Source organism: Falco cherrug, chromosome 7, assembly GCF_023634085.1.
Source record: "Falco cherrug isolate bFalChe1 chromosome 7, bFalChe1.pri, whole genome shotgun sequence".
Taxonomy (NCBI): Eukaryota; Metazoa; Chordata; class Aves; order Falconiformes; family Falconidae; genus Falco; species Falco cherrug.
Genome location: NC_073703.1, coordinates 19,817,732 through 19,840,817, shown reverse-complemented (window position 1 = coordinate 19,840,817; position 23,086 = coordinate 19,817,732). Strand labels below are relative to the sequence as shown.

At 40.0% G+C, this 23,086-nt stretch overlaps 1 protein-coding gene across 1 annotated transcript in view; it reads left to right on the top strand.

Moving 5' to 3' along the window:
* The window catches only part of THSD4 (thrombospondin type 1 domain containing 4), a 319,815-nt gene that overhangs the window by 58,426 nt on the left and 238,303 nt on the right, over positions 1–23,086 (top strand). The window contains exon 6 of the mRNA XM_055716936.1: positions 19,474–19,576. Coding sequence (XP_055572911.1) covers positions 19,474–19,576 — 103 coding nt within the window. The remainder of the gene's footprint in view (positions 1–19,473; positions 19,577–23,086) is intronic.

Below are 23,086 nucleotides of genomic sequence, written 5' to 3'. Positions count from 1 at the left end.
TAAGGCTATCCTTTTGGGAGTTCTGCTCATGTCCTAAGTAGTCTTTAGAGCCAGCCAGTAGCATAGATCACTCCGATATCTTACCGCGATGCTGTGTGGTTCTGTGACAGATGCTACTTTTACCAGCATTTAAGCTCTACATACTTTTATTTTGGCTTCCTAGTTTATTGGAGAGAAAATCTGTTCTGTGTTAATTTTTAAATAAAACTTACTCTGTTATTACTTCATTCAAACCCATTTGGCTGGGTGTAGCTCTGTGCTCTGGGGCAGTCTCCCATTGTATGTGGGAGGCTAGTGAGGCTTTGCTGTTTCTTCCTACAAGCAATTTTCATCCTGCTAAAAATTTCAGTTTCTGGCTGTGTCATTTTAGTATTTCCCAAGTATCTCTTTCTAATATTTGCATCCTATTTGGGCTGCTAATCTAACTTAATGTCACAAACTTGAAGAAGCTCAGCTCGTATTTGGATATTAGAAGCAGGATTTTCAAGAGTAGTCTTAATATGCTGACACAACGGGCCATATTTTTCTGGGTGGATGCCCGTCTGATTCTTCCGCCTCTTAGAAATCCTGTTTCATTTAGTGGAAGCCTGCATAGTGGAGATGTAGTAACAGAACATATGATCAGGATAACAAAAACATGACCTGAGTAAATCGGATGAGTGCCTTTTTGCCTCTTAGTGTAGCATTTACTACATTTGCATGATTTATGAATAAAGTCCATTGATCAAGACTAGAGCAGTTGCTTGAAGAGACCTAATGCCAAGAAAGTTTTAGCGTAGTTGTTTGAAACGGAAAACATGAAAAGGCTACTTTAGGCCTCTGAGAACAGTCTCTGGTACAAATTGCTCTTTTGGAAAACACTTTCTGTTTTTTGAAGGAAATAGGAAATGAACTTAGTGCATGGGCATTAATTTGGAAAGTTTTCTGTGCAGAATTTGCTCACTGGTGTCCAAGCGATACACAAATGTCTCAGTCTTTATTTCATTTCTTACTGCATCGAGGCAAAAAGTTGGACAGTATTCTGCCTGACTTAAGGAATGTAACAAAATCATTTCCAGGGAAGATCTCTTTTCAGAGAGCAAGGGGTGAGAGGTGAGGAAGTTAGAAATGAGGTGGAAGAAAGAAGCAATCCCAGATGGCCGACGTATGGAGGAGGGTTTGTGGAGGAAATCTGTTGAGAATGAAAAGTGGGCTGGAAGGAGGAGGGCTGTGAGCTTGTGAATTAGACGGTGGCAAGACATGCAGGTCAGTATGATGAGTGGTCTGGCCATTGACAAATTTCTTCTGGTAGTAGGAGAACAGGAGTGGAAATATTTTAATGTTAATTTTAGAAACTATTGTTTAAACAGAAGACTTCAATAGATGAAGAGGAAAAAATAGGTGAGTGTTCTGTTGCAGCATCTTTGCCATTGCTGCATGTATAAATGCAGTTATAAATAAATCATCATTTATATTACAGGAGACTTTTAATAACAAAGAAATTGTAGATGATGCAGCTCCTCCTAGGCATGGAACTCTACGTAGTGATATTCTCGATTTAGCAACATTTCTGTTACCCTCAGAGAAGCTGTAATTGCTCTTCAAGGTTATTTTTCTCCCTGGAATGTGGCAATTAATGTAATTATAAAAAAGAAGTTGCTAAGAACAGCTTTAGTGTAAAGGCCAGGACAAGAGCAAAACAAGGCTGATAGTGTTTCACTTTGTTTGCTTGTTCTTCCTGATTAAATGCTTCTGCACGTGGGCTTTAATTTAATTTATCAGCAGTGACATATACCAGCGGTCTTGCCAGCGTACAGAGAACAGTATCTTTTTATTTCTTTACTTTCTTCTTGTTTAATTCTTCCTGGAGCATACCAAAAATGAAAATCTCATTTATTGAGAGGAAAGTATTCTGTTAACAGTAATCCTGGTGTTTGGCCACTCCCTCTGCAGTTTCTCCTAAGGGCAGTTAATTAATAACAAATTAAGTCAATGTGCCTTGGTCCATTAGGTCATTTCCTCACTATTGTACGTTTATTCTTTTTTCATTAATAGCTGAACTCATTTTACATGACTGACAGCTTGATTCATAAAAGTTAAACTTGTGGGTTTTGGTTGGGGAGAACCTCGGAAATGGTTGTATTTGTTCAAGTGTTTCTGCAGGTCATTAAACCTATTTTCATACTGTGCAAGGGGCTTCCCCTCTTCAGCACCTTGCATCTAGGCTTTGTACGTGGTCACCTCAGAATATCCAGCAGCCTGTCACCTCCTTCAGCAGGAAACGGGCAGTAAACATCTGTCCTTTACACACGAACAGCACTGACAGAGCTAACTGAAACCAGAAGCCATCCGCAATACAGTGAGATTCTTCAAATGGCCTGTATTCCTCCAAAATGCGGGAGCGAGGAGGGAATCTGCCTTACTTCCCCTGCATTAAAGGGAATTACATGGCTGTGTGGGTGAAGGAGAAGTTGAGTGCAAACTTGTTTGCGTTGTTTGTCACCAGAACAAAGGAAGCAGCTCAAACGGAACATTTGTGTACCGAGCACTTCTCGTCATGGTTTGTCTCAAGCATTGCCAAGTCACTAGCTCTTCGTGAGTGAATGTGTGAGAATCGATCTGTAAATTAACTTCAGGCTGAGGTTTCTTGGGCAGCGTGTATGAGGAAGCTTTCAGGGTTCCGGACATTCGAGCCTCCTTGTTTTGCACTGTAAATTTGGTGATACAGACTGCCCCTTTTAAAAGTCAATTTTATCTGCTTTATTATATTTTTTGTAAGATGTACAGTGAATTATGGCTCATTAGTGAAGACATTAATTCTTAGTATGTCTTTGTCCTTAATATGTGGCAACCTTATTGCAGCCTTTCAGTACTTAAAGGGGGCTTATAAGAAAGATGGAGAGAGACTTTTCACCAAGGTCTGCAGTGTCAGGACAAGGGGCAACCATTTTAAACTAAAAGAAGGTAGCTTTCAGTTGGACATAAGGAAGACATTTTTTATGATGAGAGTGGTGAGACACTGGAACAACTCCACTGGACACTGTGGGTGCCCCATCCCTGCAAGTGCTCAAGGCCAGGCTGGATGGGGCTGGGAGCAGCCTGGTGTAGCGAAAGGTGTCCCTGCCCATGGCGGGGGGCTGGACTAGCTGATCTTTAAAGGTCCCTTCCAACCCAAACCCTTCTATGATTCCGTGTTGTCCTTGGTGGTGAGTTCAGGGCAGAAGGCCCTGCTTACTCTGACAGGGTGCTACCTCTCCTCTGCTGCAGTTCCCAGTTTCCACGTTGCACCGAGACAGTTGAGTCTGAAGTCACATAGTAGTAATTGTGAGCACTTAAATGCTCTGGTTGGAAATCCTGTCAAATAAAATCGTGACTGGTTTAGGCCAGTTACAGTGCATCAAGGAGTATGAAAAAATAGGTGGAGAAAATATATGAGTTTCACCATGAAGAGCAACACAAAATGGATATAAAATCTAAATTGTCTTTAGCTATGGATTGAAATAGGGTTTTGACCAAGTTTATACCTTTACTTGTATGTGAATTTGCCAAAACCAAGCTGAAATGCAGGAAAGGCTAATTGTTGAGAGCTCAGTGGGATACTTATGGATGAAGTTTTGCTGAGCTTGTTCAGTTTCATTCACAGTTTCTGGCTTGCCCACTGGTTCATATGGATTCCTGTCATGTCTCCGGTTAGACTATGTTGCCTTTCCCAGTACGTTATGTGACTGCTACTTAGCAAGAAGTCAGTTGTGTTTTGAAGAAGTATCTAGATAGGATCAGAAAACAAATGATTACTTCTAGTTTTTTATCCTGATTCTTCAGCTATACACACTATTAATCTGTTAGCACAGCTATGGAAAATCCAGCTTTTGGTCCCACATAAGAGTTCTCTACTTGGATTCGTGCTCCTGTGTGCAGAACACTTAAGAATGGCATCTTAGCAGGGAATGCAAAGTATCTGAAAGGATAATTTTGGAAATGGAAAGAGGTTTTATAGTTGAAGACATGAGTTGAAGAAAAAGGCTTAGGGTCAATCCCCAGTTCTATAATGATGCATTAAATTAATATAATTCCCTAAAAGAATATTAATGATGATGATACTAATTTTGATTGGTGTGAATTAAATTTTTTCCATTGAAAGGGTTTTTTTGGACACAGAACTATAATTAAATAGAATTGAAATCTTCTGCAGGAATGTGTTGAGTCCATTTCAAATTGATGTGCGTTTCTGTCACCTAAGCACGTAGGCAGTAGGCATTGGCAGGCTCCCCTGGCACCTGGGATCTCGGGCCATTTCACCAGCTTGCTGGCATTCTGCCCAAGCGTTTTCAAAAGTTTTCCACCCTATAGGAAATGAAATGTTTCCAGTGTTTCAAGTTTTAACAAATGTAGAGGTGGAAGTGTTTTAATTTTATATAGAACAGAAAATGCAATCCTCACACAAGTTGTTTCAGAAGTGGTACGGGGTGCTGCAAGGGTGTGTGCACTCTTCAGTGTGCTTGGGATGCTCAGATACTGAGGTAAAGACAAATAGAACACTATGTATTTTTAAGATTTTTTTTTATTTTACTGAAAAGCCCCTTCTTATTCCCAAAGAGCTACTGTGTGGTTTATTTATCCTCATTTTTAGATTTGTATAGAGTAGGTGTTTGACATAAGTGGGAAAGTGGAGTTATGATGACATATCTTTTCCTGAGGAAATTCAACCGTGGCTTTATGTGAGGAATTTTCCCTGTGAACACTGAGGGATTGTATGTGTGTTTGGTAGTCTGACATTCCACGGGCGTATAGGAAAGCTATTAAAAGCTTACACTACTTCGGGTTGTACTGCCCTTTCTTTGACTGTTTTGAAAATTGCAGCAGAAGTTTATAAATATTAATTCAGAATGTGTTGTGGCTAACATGGGCTTAATCTACCAGGCACTGGCACAGAGATGCCGCTTGTACAATGTCCTACCGAGTTTGTTAACTGTCCCTTGTGTACAAAAAAGTCACGTAGATACAGCTTTCATCAATCTTTTGGACCACAGTAGTTTTCTCTGTATCTCGGCACTGTCATTTTGTGATACCCCCCTGAACAACTGTGAACACTGTATTACAAAATATTTTGCCTTATGACATTCTTATTAAGACTTCAATAATTACGGGAAACTGTCTGCCTTAAATCTGTATGAAAAATACGTTGGGGTAACTTTAGAAGCTCTCTCAGATAGTTTTATTCCAGAAATGTACTGTCTTCTTGTGGCAGTGACAGGACAAAAAGTTAGCTGTTTTACCCTAATTATTACTATGGTCATTACTTACTAATGTAGTAAAACGTTCATAATAAGGCCAGAATCATACAATTCAGAAAATGTTGATGTCTAGAGGCTTATAGTTTTTAATTGAAAATTCAACTACTTACTTTGATCAATACATTTATTTTAAACCAATTTAGCATCTAGGACTCTGAGAGGCATGCTCTAATGCTCTGTTGTGCCAAGAATTATACAAACACAGACCAAAAAGATAGGTGCAGATAAAAATTTGGTATTGTATACATGGCTAAAGCCATGGCTGATATCCTCTGGGTCGCGGATCCTGTGCAATCTATAATGTTCTTATGATGACTTTCTGCATCACACAGAAATTATGAGATTTTTGTCTTTCTCCAAATACAATTTCATACGATATAAATAAAATATAGTACAGCCTGGGATAGAATAAACACCTTAAGGCAATAAAGCAGAAATGTTACACTGGAAAATAAAGGTTGAGAGTATGTATTAGTGGTAAAAATCTACAAAATGTGCAAGGGTGTTATCAAAAGGACACAGTAAGGAACTTAAATGCTCAGTTTACACAGTAATTTTTTTTAAAGGCAAGAAATGGCAACATTGCCATAATTAGTCAATAAAATCATCTTAACTCTGCTTTGTGTTGTGCAGAACAAACTTTCTTATGGTTGAGGCATTTTGTTACATGCTTATAGTTTGAGTACTGATCTTTAACGAATGACATCAACCCTTTCACTTATGTTTTCCACTCAAATATTACAAAAGAAGTGAGATTCACACCATACATTCGGAAAATCTGTAGTGAGTGCCTAAGCTGGCTGTGCGTATGTTTACTCCATAGACAATTGTACTACTTTTGCAGCAGTGGCCATATATATCTTCACATTAGATATGAAGTATCTCAAACCATTTTGAATGTAGCTCAAGACAGCATGCCATGGTTAAAGTTGCCTCTGTGTAACAGTCCCTCCTCTTATGAAATTGTCTGAATAATTCTTGCAGTTTTCAACCGAAGTTTTTAGCTTCTTTCTTGAATTTCATCCTATTGTTCCTAAATATGTTGGGGAATTCTCTTACCTGTTCTTGGTGTTTATCCATGGTAGACAGTTTCCATATTTTAGCGTGAGACTTGGCCAACTCGTATACATTTAGCACCATTAGTATGTTTGGGGTTTAGCTTGAGTACACTGGGGGCAGAATTTTCCAGAGGCTCTGTCAACTTCCCAATATATATTTTCTTGATTTTTAACGTACAGAAGGACTTCAGTGGGTTTGGTTAACAGTAGTACTTCAGTATTTTACAATACTGCAGGAAGCATTGAGCTGCATTTTTCTGCTGTAAGGTTTATTTTGAAGTTCTGAGCCTGTTAAGTGGGTTGCGTGGTGAAGCTGGAGAAGTCTATGGACTGGTTGAAGTTGAGTGAATTTGTGTCTGAGAATAGCTGCAGATTCAGACCTGCATTTATGTGTAGTAATAACATGATATAAAAATGTTAATAATTCCTCTGAGTGCCTCAAAATCAAAACCAAATGCATATCAATTGGCTAAAACATGTTTCCTAACTTCCCAGTGAACGCTAAATGGTAGGTTTCTTGTAGCCATTGGAATTGTCTGAGAAGTTACCTTTCTGATTCTTAGTGTAAATGGCATGCATATGTCATGGGGGAGAGGAGACTGGGAAAAGATCCACAGTTATCCGATCACTTCATCAGTTCTGAATAGCAGCATTAGCATGTAAACCATTGTGAGGTGATTCAGAAACTTCATTTGGATGCTTGTTGAAATGAAGTGCTTTTTTTTGTTATTCTGCAATAAAATATGACTGCTGGGTGATTTAGATGCATTGCCTGGTCATTGTTCAGACCTAACCTCTGTGCCAAGTTTTAGAGAGGAGACTAATCAATGAAAGTTGTGAGTTCAGAGCTGTAATCAGATGGTTGCATTCTTGACATATTCGTAGAATTATTTAATAGGGTAGTATAAATTTGAGTAGTCGTCATTTATCGATATAGACAAGTGTTGCGGGAGGTATTTTAAGGCATTCCAGCTTGACTTTGTTTCTTTTTGTCAATTCATATTGACAGAAGTATTTTCTGAAATTCTACTTCATATTTATTCAACAGTCCTATAATTTGAACAAGAAATTTGCTTTTTCTTCATATGATAGTTTAATTGCATCCAGGTTTTCCAAGCAGAGGAAGCTGCAGATGTCTAGAAACTTTGATCAGAGGAAATCCCTTGAATTAATTTACAAATATTTTTTTTTTTAAATGTTGCTTTTTATGGGCATTTGTTAACTATTCCCATTATCTACAGGTGTGGAAAACACCTACTGTCAGATGTCAGCATCTGCTTTGGTACATGAAAGGGCTAATTTTTTCCTGGTGTTTTTAGAAGGTTAGTTCAGTACTGCTGGTAACAATGAACAAGTTTAAGGTGCATTTTCAAGGCAGATAGCAGGAACAGAACATAAATTACCTGACTATAAGAATTTGCAGTGAAAGTACCCACCAGTACAATCCTAGTCCTCTCTTGTACTAACTGGGGCTAGTGGAGGAAGAAGAAAGTGCAGAAGAAGCAGCCAAGGTTAAACTAAGGGTGCTGAAGGAGTAGTAGTTTGTTAGCATTGCTAGAGTTTTTTGTTCTGTGGGTTTGAAAACAGCAAATGGCCAAAACTCATGTAGAAAGTTAGGAAACATAAATGTAAGATTATCTCTGGCAGGCATGTATTCCTTTGCCTAACCACAGAATAGTTTTGTTGAAGGATGGTAGTCTAAACCTTCTTCCCTAGAGGTAGTAAAAATGAACTTGGCACTGCATGCCCTGTGGTGCCCAGAACAGTTAAATCAGACTTTTGCATATGATCCGTTAAGCTCTAACTGCCTACAGAACAATGTAAGCTCCAGAAATAATTAAAGCAGTTGTGATGTTAAAAAAAAAAAAAAAAAAAAAAAAAAAAAGGCGTGTATGTGTGTGGGGAAATCAGACTGTAGTGCTCTGTCTCATCTTTGCTGGTACTTCATCAAGTGTGCTGGGGGTCTTTCCAGAAGTAACACCTTTGCAGGCAGCATATTGCATGCATAGAGACGTGCAAGTGTAATTAATAAACCAGATTTTTTTTCTAGTGATAGGTTGGTATGGCTGTTTATCTTCAAATTCTTGACTCGACAACAGTCAAAGCAAAATCTGCATTGGTCAAACTGTTCTTATGATTTGGCAGCTCATCTGCAGATCAGGTCAAGAGGTTTTCAGTCAGACCTCCAAAACAGCAAGTACATAGTTCACAAGTGGAGAAGGGGTTGGTTTAAGCAAATTGTGCTATAGGTGACATTTCCCTCCCCAAACTGGTGGAGTAGCTAGTTCCAGAAACTGCAGTCCATCTTTCATGTTCCTTATTCTGTATGTCTGTTGTATACCTGCTAGCATCTAGAGTGAATGAGACAGAGATTATGTAAATAACTCCCCTAACGAAACATTCCCAATTGATCCCCGAAGTAAGTCCCTTCTGCACACTAGATAAGTCATCATACAGAAAAAATAGTATGTAATCATATAGTTGGGAATGGACCTCACAGGCAAAAAGAGCCAAATTACATAGTAATTGCACGGACAATCTCTTCTAAGTTGAGGTTAAACTTCCTTTTAATGCCCTGTGACTTACTGTATGTAACTTTATAGTTTTAAAACAAAACCAAAAAAGCCTTCAAGACCAGAATGCCATCGTGTCACATGTCACTGCTCATCAGACCACTGCATCTGAGCCAATGTGTGGTGGGTTGACCCTGACTGGATGCCAGGTGACCACCAAAGCTGCTCTGTCACTCCCCTCCTCAACTGGACAGCGGAGAGAAAATATAATGGGAAACTCACTGGTTGAGATAAGGGCAGGGAGATCACTCAGTACATACAGTCACAGGCAAAACAGACTTGCCTTGGCGAAATTAGTTTTAATTTATTACCATTCAAATCAGAGCAGGATAATGAGAAATAAAACTAAAACTTAAAAGCACCTTCCCTCCATCCCTCCCTTTTTCCCATGCTTAACTTCATTCCTAATTTTCTCTACCTTCTCCCTCCAAGTGGCACAGGGGGACAGGGAATGGGGTTTGTGATCAATTCATCACGTGTTTTTGCTGCCACTTCTTCCTCAGGGGGAGGGCTCCTCACGGGGTCCGTCCCACGGGAGACAGCCCTCCGTGAACTTCTCCAGCGTGAGCCCTTCCATGGGCTGCAGCTCTGCACACGCTGCTCCAGCCGGGTCCCTCCCAGGGGGTGCCGTCCTGCAGGCACAGACTGCTCCAGCGTGGGGTCCCCGGGGGGCCACCAGCCCGGCCAGCAAACCCGCCCCAGCCCGGGCTCCCCTCCCCACGGGGCCACAGGTCCTGCCAGGAGCTGCTCCAGCGCAGGCTGCCCCACAGGGTGCCAGCCCCCTTGGGGCACCCCTGCTCCGGCGTGGGGCGCTCCCCGGGCTGGGGGGGATCTGCTCCCCCGTTACCCCCCGGGCTGGGGGCACAGCCTGCCTCACCATGGCCTTCACCGCGGGCTGCCGGGGCATCCCCGCTCTGTGCCTGGAGCACCGCCTGCCCCTGCTGCGCTGACCTTGGTCTCTGCAGAGTTGTTGCTCTCCCAAAGTCTCGCTCCCTTCTCTTGCTGGCACAGTTTTTTCCCACCCCCCTTCTTAATGTACTATCCCCGAGGTGACACCACCATCACTGATGAGCTGGGCCTTGGCTAGCGGTGGGGCTGTCTGGGAGCCGGCTGGTGTTGGCTCCACTGGGCATGGGGGAGAGGAGCCACCTCTGTAGCCCCCCACTACCAAAACCTTGCCATGCAAACCCAGTACACGGTGGTAAAAGGAATTTACCATCACTAGTTCTATAGGGCAATGGAAGTGCTTTGCCATGGTGTTCATACGTTTTTCTCACCACAGGTGTTTCTGTCGTTCTTCCCAATACAGCCTGTTTCTGCTCCTTTCCACTAGCAGAAGCTGTTCCACTGTATTTTATTGCTCAGTCACACTTCTCACTTTCTTAGTACCCTGTCTAGTATTTTCCATGTCTTCTCACCATCTATTCTGCTTCCAATCACCTTCTACATCGGTTTCCCGGCTTCTCTCCAGTTTCACTTCTCCGCAGACCTTCTTCAGCTGACTCACTTATGCAGTCTCGTCTCTTGAATCCTAGTCCCAAGATATATCCAAGTTTTTCCAATGTATACAATGCATTTTAGCTACAGGTATTGGTATTGGACCACTTCCTTGCTTTGTCCATGCTGCCTGCAACCAGGCTCAAGGGATTATTAAAAGCAGAAGAGCGAGAGGTCTTGTTTTCTTCTCCAGTCCCTGCCCCTAAACATCAAGGAGCATGTACCAATAATCGCTGGGAAACTTCTCAGCCTCTTTTAGCCTCAGATATGGAACACTCTTCCTGTAAACAGATCGTTCCAGTAGTTTAGCTGCAAAACTTCACGTTTTGATTGAATGTGTACAAAGTATGATTATCAGCATTTTTTAAAAAAATCATGTGGCCTGGTTATTTTGGGTAGATTTCCATAAAAAAGGCAGAGGATCCATTCTTGACAAAGAACCACTGTCCTGGCTTCATGTCACTTATTAAAATAAAACAGGCACTTACATTTAAAACAAAATAATATTCAGACTACCTGGAGCATGGAAAAAAACACCTATCTATCCTCTTGTTTTCCTTCAGACTCATCCTTGGATGAAATACTTCCATCAAATAAATGAGACTAAGACAGATACCAGGAGAGGAAAGTTTTAGTCTGAATGGTTAAAGTTTGATAAACTCATAAGTAAACAGACAGTGCTACCACTGTAGCTATACCAAAGCATTATAAAATATGGTAAATCTATCTGCTAGTTAGTTTATGGTGCTTTTTTTTTTTCTTTTAAGTACTATGACCTGGGAAGAAAGACTATATTACAGAAACAGTGTAAGTGTGTTGTATCAGAAAGTAATTTTTGATGGAAACAAGAACTAGAAAATACGACTAATGCTGTAATTTGTTACACTTGGCTCCTGCAAACTCAGTCATTTTTAAGGTACATTTATGGTGCTCTACAACTGTTGCGTTTTTGTGAAAAACAATTTTTTTTGAAAAAAAAAAATTCCACATTTTAAGTGTGCTTTGGTGGTGTGGGTTTTTTTGGTTTTGTTTTTTTATTTGGTTTTGGGGTTTTTTTGTGGGGTTTTTTTTTCCCGAGAAAGAATAAAATGCATTCTCTCAAAGGACTGACCAGAATTCACCCTAGATATAGTAACATCTGTACATCTGTGCCTGTACATTTGTGCCTCATGTAACCCTGCATAAACATTTCTGTTGCCTGGCTGTCACTTAGAATGGAGATCCTTCTCTAAGAATATTTTGATTATTGCTGTAATAAGAGTTTTTCATTTAAAAGTGGAATATCATGGTAGTACAAATCAGAAACTTCCCTAAACTTTTATTTTCTGCTGGAACTGTTCAAATAGTCCCTCCTCCCACACAAAGGCCAGTCATTTGAATGGAATGTATGCAATTGAATTTCCATTTAAATTGATTAGACTTTCATATAGAAAACTGGTAGAGGGTTATTCTCACATACTTATGAAGCTGTAAGAATACAAGAGTAAAGTAGTGAAACCTGTGTGACTTAAAAGACTGTGCCCCAGAAGTAATAGGCTGCTCCAAGAACAAGGTATTTAAAAAATGAAATAAAATAGTGCTGGAAACACTAGCATAGATGTTTTATTACATTAGCCTAATTTTCTACAAACTACAAGGACTAGATGTGTCATCTTTGCTTTAACTCTGTTGATTTCACTAGAGTTGCATCAAGTGTGCATTTATCTTGGGGACTTTCAAAGCTGATAGTGGTGGTGCTTTTTAAAAAGGGTTTTGGAGTGGCTGATTCTTCTAGTATGAGAATACTACTACCATTCTATTAAAACAACTATCCTTGGTACATAAACTTCACATTTTCAGAGGAGGGCTATTGAAGCATGCTCTATTTTTCAGGTGAATTTGAACAATGTAGACAGATGAGACACTGGATCTGTAACAAGGCTGAAAGCTTCCACGTTAAGGCATTCTTCAGGCATTGTGCCAGGTTGTGTCAAACGGGAACAACTTTTCATTGATTTCCTGTTAAATGAGGCAATAGTGTGTAGTTTAAGCACCTTGAGCATTATGTAGTGTTTCTATAAATAGATATTTGAATGGAGGGATTCTGGTATTTGGTGGATTTCTTTTATGTAGCATATTTATATAGAAAAATGATAGCACTGCTGAGACTGAGAACAGCCGTTGTACAAAGTAGTTATGATTGCTGCTGCGAAAGCCAAGTTCTTCGTACTTGATTGGAGTCATGTAAAGAATATCCCGTGTGCACTCCAGCTTTGATACTGATTTCTTTGCTCAGGGAACTGGGCACTAAAAGAAATTTGGGACAGTAAAATGGTAACTACATTTTGAAAAAAAACCAGCTTTGGAATGAGTGAATAGTCATCTGTTTTTTTTGCTGGGTCAAATAAAGACTAGCAACAGACTATGAACAGGGCTAGGTCACAGGCAGGTGTGAACCACCATAACTTCTTTTTATAGCTTACTTGCATACCGCTTTACACCAGGTGATACTGCGTTCCAGCATGGTCTGCTTTCAGTATCTGTCTTCCATTTTCTAATTGTTAAACTTAGATGTTGTAGAAACTGATTATTGTTTCTCAGATTGTTAGGGGTTTTTTTTTAGTTATGTGGTTGGGTGTTTTAAATTTTAGCAGTAAACAGAAATGGATGGTGTCCTTGACACATTCCTGGTACTAGTGAGGAAGTGTACTGTTAATTTTCCTACTATAGCTCTTTGGTGAGCCCCTCCCTAAGCTTACAGTGCCAAGTGTCACCAGTCGTGCCCATTCGATCAGTGTGGATGCTTTGTGTGAGATGGATGATTGGCTAACATTTTATTTAAAACCAAAGCTGGACTTGAATCTTTTACAAGTTGTTGTTGAAAATCTTAAATAAACCAAGATTTTTCAGTCTAATCAGATGGGTCTGTCAATGAGAATTTAAAAAAGCCACAAACATTTAAAGTGAAGCAGAAATACTACTTTTTCCATTTGTTTAGTTGATCTTTCTTCCTTATTATTAGACATACTGTGTTTTCAGCTGTAAAGTGCTATGGAAGGGAAGAAGTATAGTAGCAGTAGTAGATGCATTTGCCACATTATGCATTAATGCCTTATTTGTCTGATACATCACAAAGATAATAAAGATTAGGTTTAGGTAACACTTCAAAGACTTTTCTGGTTTAATTCAGAGGACTTTCTTGGTGCAAAGCTGAAATTTTTAATGGACAAAAGGGTTCTTAAGTTCCAGACTGAGATGGTCGCAGTTCCCCTCCCCATGGCAGTGGGAGCCAGCACCTCAGGGAAGGCAGACACTCCCGTGTGCAGCTCTGCCACCCACCAGCTTGTTCCAAACGCAAGCTTGTTGCTAGCTGAATGGGATGTGGGCAGAAATGTAATGGTTTTGTATGGTGCACACAGCTAAGGTCTTTTCCATCTATGACAGGCAGCCCCTTGAAAGCAGTGAGGGAAAAGAGAAAGGCTGCAACCCCGTGTTACTTGCTCCCTTAGATTCAGCACTGCTTCAGGATCTCTGTCTGGTTAGTAAAGAAACTAGTTTATGATGATTGTCATAACTAGGCTTAATCTCCATTGCAACAGGCACGTAGGTGTAAATTCATTGCTTGAGGCAGTGCCGAGATTTCGACAATACAGGTGCTCATTCCTCATAAACTTGTCCAGATCCCACTCCGTTCACAGATGTTAATTTTTGTTCCATGTCAAGCCAGACATTTATAGTGTACTGTCTGTGGTCATGAACTGTAACGAGAGCTGGCTAGCGCTATTTTTACTGCAGAGCTGTTCTTCACATAATTTTAAAAATTCTGCATTTCAAAGTTTCTGGCATGTTTCTATTTTTCAGAAGCATCAATTCCATTTGAATAAAAAATCTGCCTGATATTTGGTGCCACAGATACCTAGTCACATTTAATATACCTTACTTCTTTTTTTTAGCTGGCAGCCAATTGTCTTCATGTTACATTACCGTTTTTAAAAATCAGAACTGTTGGGGGAATAAAAAAGAGTATCGGGTAGTTTAAATGGATCTGTTGCTGTCGTCTTGTGTGTGTTCAGCTCGACAAAAGTAGGTTGCCTTGATTCTCAGTAACACTGATGGGGAGGGCATGCATGGCCCTTGGCAATGCAAAGAGAAACGACTTAGCAGAAGAATTAAAATTTGAAGGATTCCAGATTCTGCGTTCAGATATGGACATGGCACTTCCATAGGATTCAGGAGGAACAAGACACCAGCACTTCAGAGCAGAAGTTCACTGCAGACATGGTGGATCGTTGTGTAAAGAACTGGAATTTTTGTATTATGCACATTGCAAGGGCATGCCACTGTGTTCTGAAACTGAGAGAAGAATCCTCAGATTACTGTTTCAGAAACAAACATTTCAATTGTTTTCTCTGTGAGATGTGTTTATCCTTTGGAATGTCAAAGGATTAATATGATTAGATAGAACCACTGAGAAGTGAAAACTACAGTACAAGATTACTTGGACTTAATTTAATATATAGTATCGCACACACAGAAAATATTAATTATGCATTATGCCTGAACGTGGAGAACCCAGAAAGGCTATGGGGCTCTGGAAAAAAGAGTTTTGCCAGTTAGTTACTGTAGGTCATAAGAATAAAACAGTGCCAAAAATCTTAGTTAATGTTTAAATTGCCTTTAGAGGTGGTTTCAGCATCGAAACAGCCCATTTATGTATTTCCAGAAGTGCATTATCTCAGCACAGCTTTGCAACAGCTTTGCTAATGGCAGGCATGCGTCCAGCATGAGTGCACATCTGCTGGCAGACTGATAATTTTCTGGCGTTTTGCCAACATTTCATTAATTAGCCCAAGTGTTCAAGATTTGTTAAAAATCTGTGCTTTTCAAATGGTTCCAAAAAGCTAAAAAGCAAGTAGGGTGGTTTCTTGTTTTACAGCCTTAGCTGTAGTGGTACACGATGAGAAGTACTGTGTGTTTCTGTCCCTCAGAGTATGTTAATACCTGCATATCTCAGATCAATTGGAGGCATAAATAAAGCAACTGTTTCAGAAGTACAAAGTCGCTATAAACTGCAGGCACAGTCCGTTTCAAGACATTTGGCCTGAGGTCCCCAAACACAAAAGGATATTTCTAAAATGTTTTGTCTTAAGCGCTGCCTGCCCCAGCAATGTAGTGCTGTGCTGCTGCTGTTAATGTCACCTTCTGAAAGCACAGGAGAAAAAGTTGGCCAAGATGTCATACTCATTGAAACGGCCACATCGAAATCCATCAGTGGAAGTTCTAGAAATGTCTTGCCTTGCGTGGAAACCTCCAGCACTTTGAAGGTACTTAGCTGCGTGAAGTCCTGCTTGCTTAACTTACAGCATTGGGTCTTTCAAGCAGTGGTTTTTAAATAGGAGAGACATCATCTAAAAACATACATAATTATGGATTCTAGATGCTGTTTCTAATTTTATAGTGCACAACTGAAAGAGGAATAGTAAGAAAACCTTCTCCTGGCATAAACTATAGTTTTCTAGATAATTTATATATGCCTTTACACAATAGAATCTGAGATTTGCCTTTGTAGATGCAAAGTATATTTTTTGCTGCTCTGGCCTCCACAGACCTGCGCTAAAAATGAGATTTTATTTCTTTTTTTATAAATGTCCAAAGAGATCATCCTGTTTTTATATCAAAACCTCTATGAAAACCTTTAGATAACTCCCTCAGTAATCACAAAGCGAAATTAAGTTTTTGAGGAAAAAATAGAATAACAGATCTGTCGTTAACAAAACAATGAATCAAAGTCAACATTTTGTTTTCAAAAAAATTGTTTTCAAGTCCCTTGCAGGCAGCACGATCCTCATGCCCTCATGTCACTGAGGGGGAACTGAGGGAGGATCACACAACAAGGTTAAATACTTTAATAAAGTTCATTCTGAAAGCCTCAGGGAGATTTTGGAAAGAGATCCGGGTTGTTTAAAGCCTAGTGCTCTGGCTTAGCCACGGGAACATTCTTCTTCTGTAAAGATGCCAATGTGCCAACTTTTTAAAGCAGAATTGCTGTTCCTTTGGCAGAGGGCCAGGAAGGGTGTAGGGATGCTGTCCTGGGCAGACCCTCGGATGGAGCTGAACTGGTGTGACCCCCTGCAGGGGACAGTGCTTGGGGAAAGCCTGGCTTCGTCCCCAGTCATCTTCCAGTAGCTCCCAGCCGAGTGTGCCAGCTGGGAAGCAAGTGATGAACTCTGTAAGGTACAGGTGTTAGATGCTGTAAGTACGAGCTTGCTTTGGGGCTGTCATCTTATTTCAGATGTTTGCTGCTGTCTTTTAGGAGGTTTGTAGTCAAGCTATATGTGTTTGTGACAGAAATAATTAAATAGAAGTGTAAAAATAGGTTGTACTCTCATGGAATACATAAGAAAATGCAAATCGACAGAAACCCCTGTGATGAAGTTTCACTTTGGATTGCAGAGGGTCATGCTTTTTCCTTTTAGTGATAACAGTGTTTTTTCTGCCTGAAAGATGTGCTGAAAAGCCAGAGGGGCCAAGAGTATGTGCCAGGCATTCTTAGCTCCTCTGAGGAAGGCTCACAGATTTAATTTTCAGGGGGACAGAAGCAGGCAGTGTGAAACTGTCATTTTGTTCAGCTGTGTGTTAAGAATTTATGTGGGGTTAATAAATGGTGTGTAGAAGTTAGTATATAGGCAGAGTATAGTATTACTCTTTTAAGCCTTGCTGATTCATAAACTGTAGTAAGTTTGACTAGTTGCACCTTGTAGTTAACTCTTTCGTAAAAGATTTTAAAAAGACATTTAAAAATAAAAACAAGTATAGCCTATATAAAGAATAAAGCAAAGAGTTTTGGCAGACCAGGTCACATGCTCCAATTTTTACTCACAATTTTATTTTGTAATTAAACTTTGATGGAAGAAATAGAGGAAGGATAGCCGAGTTGGAATTTTAAAGTAGCAGGGTTGTTACTGAGTTTGCCTTTTCTTCTGATTCCTGCTTGATCCACACAATGTTTAGTGTATTTGTCAGTCTTTTTTTCTGCTTGAAAGCAATGGGGCCTCTGTCCTGTGGGCAACTTTCAGTCAGTTTAAAAACAGAAATTGTAGCTATATAAAAATGATGTTAGAAGGGGCGAGTGTCGCTGTTTTTTGGCAACAGTAATGAATATTTTGATCTATTTATTCATACATTGTCTGCAGTTGGTATGAACGGGGTGTACAGGAAATGGTTTATGAGCCAGAAATACTGGTACACAAGAGCACGAGCTCAAGGCTCAGCAAAGGAAAAACAAGAAACAACAAACCCTCACAATAGACTGTCAGCAAATGCGTGCCAAAAAAAAGGGAAACATGTTCCAAAAAGAAACCCTTCAGGCTGGGTTCTTTGCTGGTGCAAACTGATGTCGTTCTGCTGAGACGTAATGTAGTGACCTTAATTTATGCCAGCTCAGGGTCTGTCCCTTCAGCTTCAGGATATGTGCTCTACTTGGTTTCCATGACAAATGCAAGCTTCCCAGCGTCGGTTCGTTGGTGTTGAAGCCCGAATCGTCCTTGTTGTGTTACTCTGTCACAGACAGAAGGCTGTGGATTTCAGTCGTGGGAATACAGCTTTGCTTTCTGCATTTGATACCAGGAACACTTGTGGTTCCACCCTTCCAGTGGAGTTCCGTGGCTTATGATCCTATTTGGAGGAAAGCTTTTTTATTTTTATTTTTACTTTTTCTTTTTTCATCAGAGGGTTTGTTGGGGAAAACAATATTTGCATGTACTTGGAGATCTCAGAAGGGTGGGCAAACAAAGCACAGATGGCTGTTTGGCCAGAAACAGTGTTTATTCTAGAAGATTTGTTGCCATGATTCAAAGGGAAGATAAAGTAGTCCATGAACCTTCCCCCAGGCATGGCTTTGGTACAGTTTATAGCCCACTTGAAATCTCTTGACTTTGATATCTCACTGATCCAGTTACAAACATCTTCATATAGAGGGTTGGATGCAAAGCAAGATCTCCTCTGGGACCTCTGGTGTGCTACTTCATACAGTATTGTCTCTAGTTTTCCCTTGAAATCTGTCTTCTATAGAAAAAAATAGTGTTGTTCCAGTCCAGTTCTTCATGTGGTTTCTACTGTTCCTGAATAGTTTTTAATAGCTACTTTGATCATCTAAAGGCTAGCTGAAAAAATGCACCTGTGACCAAAGCTTGTCTGTTCTCCCCAAGCACAGAAATTGTTCTAATTAATCCCCTGCCTTTTCTAGCAAGCTCTCTCCCCTTTGTTGTGCTTGCACGCAGAGTACTCTTTAACTGCTGTATTGTGAGGATATAGGCAGAACAAAGTAATTAAGTATTTAATGTGTATTTACTTTTGGAATCTGTTTCCCATCTAAAGAAGGGTTGTCTGCCAAAGGCTTGCATTGCAGGTGACCTGATAAAAGATATTACTTCTAGCTGTAAAACTTGCCCTGCATCAATATGCCTGTGTGCGTGCGCAGGCACATGCCTCTATGTAAGAAGCTCTTCCCACTATTTCGTTTCAAGAACTCTGAAGCCAGCATTTGAAGGCATAAGTTAAACTACAGAGTAATGCAATGACTGTAATAGCGGCATGTAGAAATAAAAAAGAAAAAGCAGTAATATGGTATTGAAGCATAGGATGAGAATAAGCTGAGGCCAGGTTTTAATAAGTTATGGAAGTGTGTATGTTAAGTGTTTCAACTCTGTTGAATCTGAGCCCAGAAAATTAATAATGAAAAATGTGAAGCTGTTGTGGAAAGGAAATTATTTGGATCTAATTTATTGAATTTATCTTGAAGTGTCATGTTTTTGCTGAGGAAAATGATAGCTCAATAAAAATCTTGCTTTCTTTGTAGAACTGTTGCTCCCTTCACTCCACAAATTTGTTTTTTCTACAGGTACTTTTGATACTGTTACTTGAAAGCATAGTGTTTGTTACCTGTTTTAAAGAAAAGGAGTCTCCTGATGTTAATATTGTTTATCTGGATTAGAATTTGGCAATGCCTTCATTAAAGTTCTAAAAGGAATTAATAAGAAAGCAATAATAACATTGCTGTTGATTATAATGTGACTGGTTTTTTTATCTAAACAGATGTGTCCTGAAAGCAGCAGAAATATTAGAGAGGTGCAATGTGCATCATACAATAACAAGCCATTTATGGGTCGATTTTATGAATGGGAACCTTTTGCAGAAGGTAAGGGAAGACAACTTGGTTTTGCATTATTATACGGATTGTGTTTTGGAAAGGCAAATGTGATTTTTATCCAGTGGAAGCATTCAGGCTTTTGCTGTTTGAGTCTTGCTCGTTTTGCTCTGTTTGTCTGCTGCGTTTATTCATGGGCAGACAAGTAGATAATCTCACATCGATATTTTTTACATTTTACAGGAATGAAAGCATCAAAGTCCTACTTTGACTGGTATACCATTTGCTTTGTATACTGTTGCAACGGTATTTCAGTTACTATACTGTCAACTGTCTTCTTTTTTAATTTCTTTACTTAATTTGATGACGAAGGCTCAATATGGCTCCACTTCAGTAATGAGGCTAGATATTTTATATTTTTTTTAATGTCATTTTAGTCTGTGACTCGTGGTCCTTATGCATTCATTTCAGGACTCTCTGGCTGTCTAATCTGTATTTTCTAATGGGATGTTTGACAGTTGGGATGGTGATAACCTGTGCTATGGACTTCCCCAACTGCATGTTGAACTGTTTGTCCAGGAGCACAAAGCAGCAGCAGTAGCTCTAGTTGTGGTCTGCCACCCCTTGAAAGTCCTAATCCTTGGAGGATAAAATCTCAGTCAGTTGGGGGTTACAATATTTCTTCAGAAACATGTATTGTGAAATAGTTATGTATTTTGTTTGTGTCTCTTTAAACAAGAGCTGGGCCCACCTCAGCTGAGATTTGTGATTATTTATGAGGTAGATGATTTATTCTTCAAATATGTCTCTGGATTCAGAGGGATTTAGTTCATTTCTTATTTTTGAAATTAACATTTTAAAATTGTTTTCCACAACATTTCAAAGACCAAGGAGGATTTATGCACAGAGAAACAGGTACACGTACTGTGGACTAGCTGTCTTTATTATTCCGAGGCCATTCTCTCAGTTGTGAATTATTAGTTGGAGAGTACAACGATGACTTTGTTACAACAGACTCTACCTACAGGCTGTGTGTGCTCTGTACCACGTTCTGTGCAATGTCTCCCCTCCAAATGGAGGCACAGTCTCACCTTAAAATTTCAAAATTCAGGATGGAGGCCCATCTGCTTAACCTTTCTAGATTTGAGAAGAACAAAGTAGAAGAGAATTTACCTGTATTTTTAAACTGTCACTTGAATATGGCTTTTATTGCCTTCTATGTAAGTAGCTATGTATAATAGAATGGCACACACTACTTTATGCCATGGCTTTTAGGGTCTTATAGTCAGTGTTTGCAAGGATTTCTCTTTGCCAGAAGACTTCATTTCAAATCAAGGCTGCAGTGTATTATGATTTATCTTTATAGCAATGCCCTGCCTCTGTACATCCTAAAATTTGTGTAGAGGTAAGATTTACCTGATTGTGCGGATCTTCAGTATCGGTGACCTGCTCTGGCACAATGAGTGCTCTGTGTATGTTTTGCTTTCCTTCCCTTCGGTCTTTAACTCGTTGTGCTGTTGCCTTCCCAACTCCAAAAGGGAGGCAAAACAAGAGGTTTGGAAAATGAATGGGAAAGTTTCTTTCATGATGGATGGATTCCTCCTGGTTGTCCTATTTTTATTCCCCCTCCCTTCATCCTCATGGGTTTAGAAGGAGAAAACGGTGATAGCTACTGGTGATTTTTCATTGTTAATAAACTGAGGTCATGCCTATCCTGTGGTATAGAGCCCAACAGTAATTTTTGAACTGAAAGCAGTGAAAAGTGCATCTGCACAGGGCTGCGGCTGGGTGTGCCAGCTGGCAGCCGGCACGTGCTGCTGTCGCTGCATTGCTCGGGGGGGCTGAGGGAACCCCTTGTTGGGCTGCACGGTGTGAACAGCTCTATCTGAGCCAGCTTTCGGGGTTCAGTGCCTTGCTTCATTGCACAAAGGCAAAGTGCTTATTTTGGAACAGTAAAGACCCTCCCAAAGACGGGCTGAAGGAGATACCAGCAGTCCTTGTTCATTCATTTTTCAGGTGACTTAAGGAGTGTTGCATGTGTGTGAAGTTCCTTTTTCCTATACCCAGAAATGGACATTTCCAGGGTGCTTATCATGCTAGCATGCTTTCTGTAGTACCTTTAGATGAGCAGCTTTGATCCACAATTGATGTTACTTATTTTTACAGCTCAACGTGAGTCAGTGCAGACTCAGGCAGGTTCATATCTAACTCCCAGTTGACTGAATGATGTTTGTGTCTCATGTAGTCATGTCTCGGCCCTAGTTTTATCTGTTGTGGGTATAGTAAATACTCGCAGAGCTGTATCTCTTTATCTCAAATTATGAACATTCAGTATATATTATGCTTTTAATTAAAGTCATGTTTGGCATTGTGAAGTTGCCCAAAAGGAAGTTTCAGAGCTGTACAGCTTTGGCACTTTGTACCATGCATTTGGGTAGAAAAAAGAGCTCGGTACCCCAGTAAGCACATGGCTGAAGGCATGTTTTGCGGACAGCATGACTTCTGCAACATGGCCCCAAAGGCTTATGTTTGTATTGATGTAACAGCTTTGATGCATCCCTTTTCAAACTGCTAGTGACAAGACAGCCAATGGTGACAAGCTCAGCCCACCTCCATCTCCTTGCTTCCTACACAGCAGCTTTGACTCGCTGTGCCCTGTGCCAGGAAAGATGACTCAGGGGATCTAAAACATGCCACAGTCATTTTTTTCCCTCCCCTGCATAGCACAGCTTGCTCCTGATGTTTACGTTGGAATAATAAGGGCAGCTAAACCATAATTTACAGCCCTATCTTGATGGCGAATTAAGTGTAATTATTATTATTTTTTAAAAAACACATATTTTTAGTTTCCCCTTGTTCAGATTGGTGCAGCTGCATTTATAACTCCTGTTTTATCTGCCACAGCTCCAACACAAACTTTTGTCTTTATTAAAACAGCTGTATTAAAAAGACTATAAACCCAATGAATTTAGAGTATTTAATGAAAAAAATCTAGTTTGTGTTGGAGAACCAATAGCATGTAATGACTTCAAGGGCAGGATTTGACAGGAAGGATCCAGTTGTGACTAAGGGAAAATATCACAGTGACATGAACATAAAACCTGTAAAGAAGTTTAAGTCTACAAAAGCAATAAATGTTTTAACTGTTCTGATAAGTGAACTCTTTAATTTGAACTCTTTATTTCAGCTAGCTTTATTTTTATTTGTGAAAAATTCATAACCTGGAGCGTTTGATGTTTTGGTGGCTGTATGAAAAGAATCTATTGAAAGGAGAAAACCTATTGGTTCATTAAAAAAGAGAGCTCAGTGGGAATCCGATCACGGGAGCCTCTCAGTGAAGAATAGCTGCATTTTTTGAGAGGAGGGAGACAACTACAGAACTTTTTGCCAGAAATCCTCTACAAGTTTGAAGTAGAAATAAAGTCCTCTCCAGGAGAATCCCTGTCTGATACTTCATCTTCAGGAGGATACCTGAGCAGTCTTCATGCATCCAAAAATACTTGTCAAATACAGTATTTTCAAATCAATGACTTCAGAAAATCCTGGTCAACTGCAGGCCCT